This window comes from Gavialis gangeticus, unplaced genomic scaffold (assembly GCF_001723915.1).
Source record: "Gavialis gangeticus isolate Ggan-Ray unplaced genomic scaffold, GavGan_comp1, whole genome shotgun sequence".
NCBI lineage: Eukaryota > Metazoa > Chordata > Crocodylia > Gavialidae > Gavialis > Gavialis gangeticus.
This window is the reverse complement of record NW_017728981.1, coordinates 532,208-534,438: the sequence shown is the minus strand read 5'-3', so window position 1 is coordinate 534,438 and position 2,231 is coordinate 532,208. Positions and strand designations below refer to the sequence as shown.

The 2,231-nt window shown below is 50.7% G+C and overlaps 2 protein-coding genes across 2 annotated transcripts in view; one reads left to right on the top strand and one right to left on the bottom strand.

Annotated features, from left to right (window-relative positions):
* The first annotated feature begins 220 nt into the window (after window positions 1-220).
* LOC109293357 (cytochrome c oxidase assembly protein COX14) lies at window positions 221-1,178 on the top strand. Its single transcript, XM_019511230.1, has one exon. The coding sequence runs from the start codon at window positions 273-275 to the stop codon at window positions 441-443; it is 171 nt and encodes a 56-aa protein (XP_019366775.1). The 5' UTR covers window positions 221-272; the 3' UTR covers window positions 444-1,178.
* CERS5 (ceramide synthase 5) overlaps window positions 741-2,231 on the bottom strand; it is a 33,253-nt gene continuing 31,762 nt past the window's right edge. The window contains exon 10 of the mRNA XM_019511207.1: window positions 741-2,086. Within this exon, the coding sequence (XP_019366752.1) occupies window positions 1,934-2,086 (153 nt within the window). The 3' untranslated portion in view covers window positions 741-1,933. The remainder of the gene's footprint in view (window positions 2,087-2,231) is intronic.

The window sequence follows — 2,231 nt, the reverse complement described above, 5'->3', positions numbered from 1 at the left end:
CCCCCACTGCCCATATCCATCCAGGTCAAAAAAGGGGGGCGCCGCTGCCCCCCCCCCACTCCCGACCCGCAGCCCCCGGCCATGGCGGGCCCCCCTGTCCCCCGCGGGCGCTCAGGCCCTGCGAGCGCCTCCCCCGTCTGCCCTTCCCTCTGCTGCAGGGGCTGGCACCCCCCCGCCCTGCCCTGGTGTCCGGGATTTGGGTTTGCTGGGGGGGGCACGTGCAAGGCATCAGCCTGGGCCATCTCCCCCGCACAGAGCGACGCAGTGACGCCATGGTGTCAGCGCAGCGGCTGGCCGACCTGGGCTACAAGGCCGTCTCCTTCTCCCTGATGGCCGTTACCGTGGGGGCCAGCGTCATGTTAAGCGTCCGTGTCTACCACGTGTTCCAGCACCGCAAAGCCCAGCAGCAGGCTGGGGACAGCCCGGGGCCTGCCCGAGACTGAGTCCTGCTGCGGGATGCACCTGCCTGGCCAGGGCTCGTACCGTCTCAGGGGCTCGTTCCTTTGCAGCGATGGGGGTCTGGGCACTGCTGGGTTATGGAAGTGGCCCTGGGATGGAAACAGGAGCTTCTTGGTTGAAGGGGCTGCCTGCCCACTCTGATTATTAAAAACCATGGATTTGGGTTAACTACAACAAGCTTATCTGGCTTCTGTGAGCAGCGCCCAGCTGTCTGCAGTGAGATGCTCTGCTCTCATGCTCCATAAGGCTTAGAGGGATAAAACAGAAGCCCACACAGGGAGCACTTTCTGAAGCTCTTTTTAATCAGATAAAAGTAAACAATGGTATAAAACGGTAACAACTCAAGAAATTTCCAAAGTCGTTGTCATGATTTCAACACTTGAGTCTCTTCCATTGCCCCAAAGTACCATTGAATTAAAAAGAAGCAATGCCTGTGGTGTGGCTGCCTTTCCAGCCCACCAGTTCCTCTGTACAGGGCTCTGAAACCAGGGCAGCAACAAATTTGCTTTTTCCTGGAAAAAAATACACACACATGCAGGCTTGCAACTTCTGCCCCCATGGAAAGGTAATGGAGCCCAACAGCACTGGTCTGTCTGTGACTCATGTCCTTAGAAATCTGGCCAGTTTTATCCTGAAACCGTTGTAAAAGCATTCAGACCCTCAAGACTTGCCGGGAAGCATGTACAACATAGCTTTCTCGGGGGCAAAGAAAAAAAAAAGTTATTCCAAAACATTGTAGATAAGACTTTGGAGGGACAACTGAGCACCAAAATAGGCAGCAAATGCCAACTTGGTCCCTCTTGACAGTAGAGGTTACAAGTGATAACTGGTTTAGCAACTTAGATCATGCCTTCATCCATTGGGTTGTAAGGCAATCGAATTCAACACTTTGCTGTAGCACAGACCAGTCGCGAGAGGAGTGGTACTCAGCTCTGATCAAAAGAGCTTCTGTGCTAGAGCCCAGGTTGTTAGATCGTGGAGTATCCGAGCAGTTTTAGAACACAGTCTAAACATATTCTGGAGTGCATCAAAAAAAGCACAAACCAAACCACACGTACTGAACCTGCGCTGGGGCAAGCAGCGTTTTTGGAATGGTACCTTAACTCGTCCACTGTCAGCGAGTCCCCGCCCAAACTCTTCCCCATGCTCGAGTTGATCGTAATGAAAACTTGTTTGTGACAAACAAAAATACTTCTGCAAACAACAAGACAGAGGGGACAAGGAGACTTAAATAGAAAATGGCTTGTTTTCTTTAAAAAAAAAAAGTGAAATTTGTGTTCGCTTTTGTACTAGTTGTCAGCTCTATCCCTTCTGCACTGTGAAGGCTTAGACTCATTTACATTGTGCCCATTTGAATTTCAGGGAGGTTTTCAGGGAAAGGGAGTTTGATTAAAAGATCACTTGGGAACACGGAGCTCAACACATTTAGATATTGAAAGAAAAGTCTGTGTTTGCTGATGGCCTCACCCAGGCCTTACTCCTCTTCTGCCCACTGGCCAGTAGCTATGTGGCCATTAATGCGATTGGCGCCATTGCTTGAAGTGCGGAAGTTTCCTTTTGTGCTGTTTGAAGTTGTGTCTTCCTCTTCAGAGCTGCTCTCCACATCACTGCGATCATCTTTTGATACCTGAAGGTTTCAATCCAACGTTGGGGTGCAAAGGGGAAGAAGAGGGGAAAACATGTATTCACAAGAAAAAGCCCTTAGGTGGTCTCGTCTCCCTGATCAGCCAATACAGAGTTGTCATGTACAGCATATTCTGAGCTATTTCAAG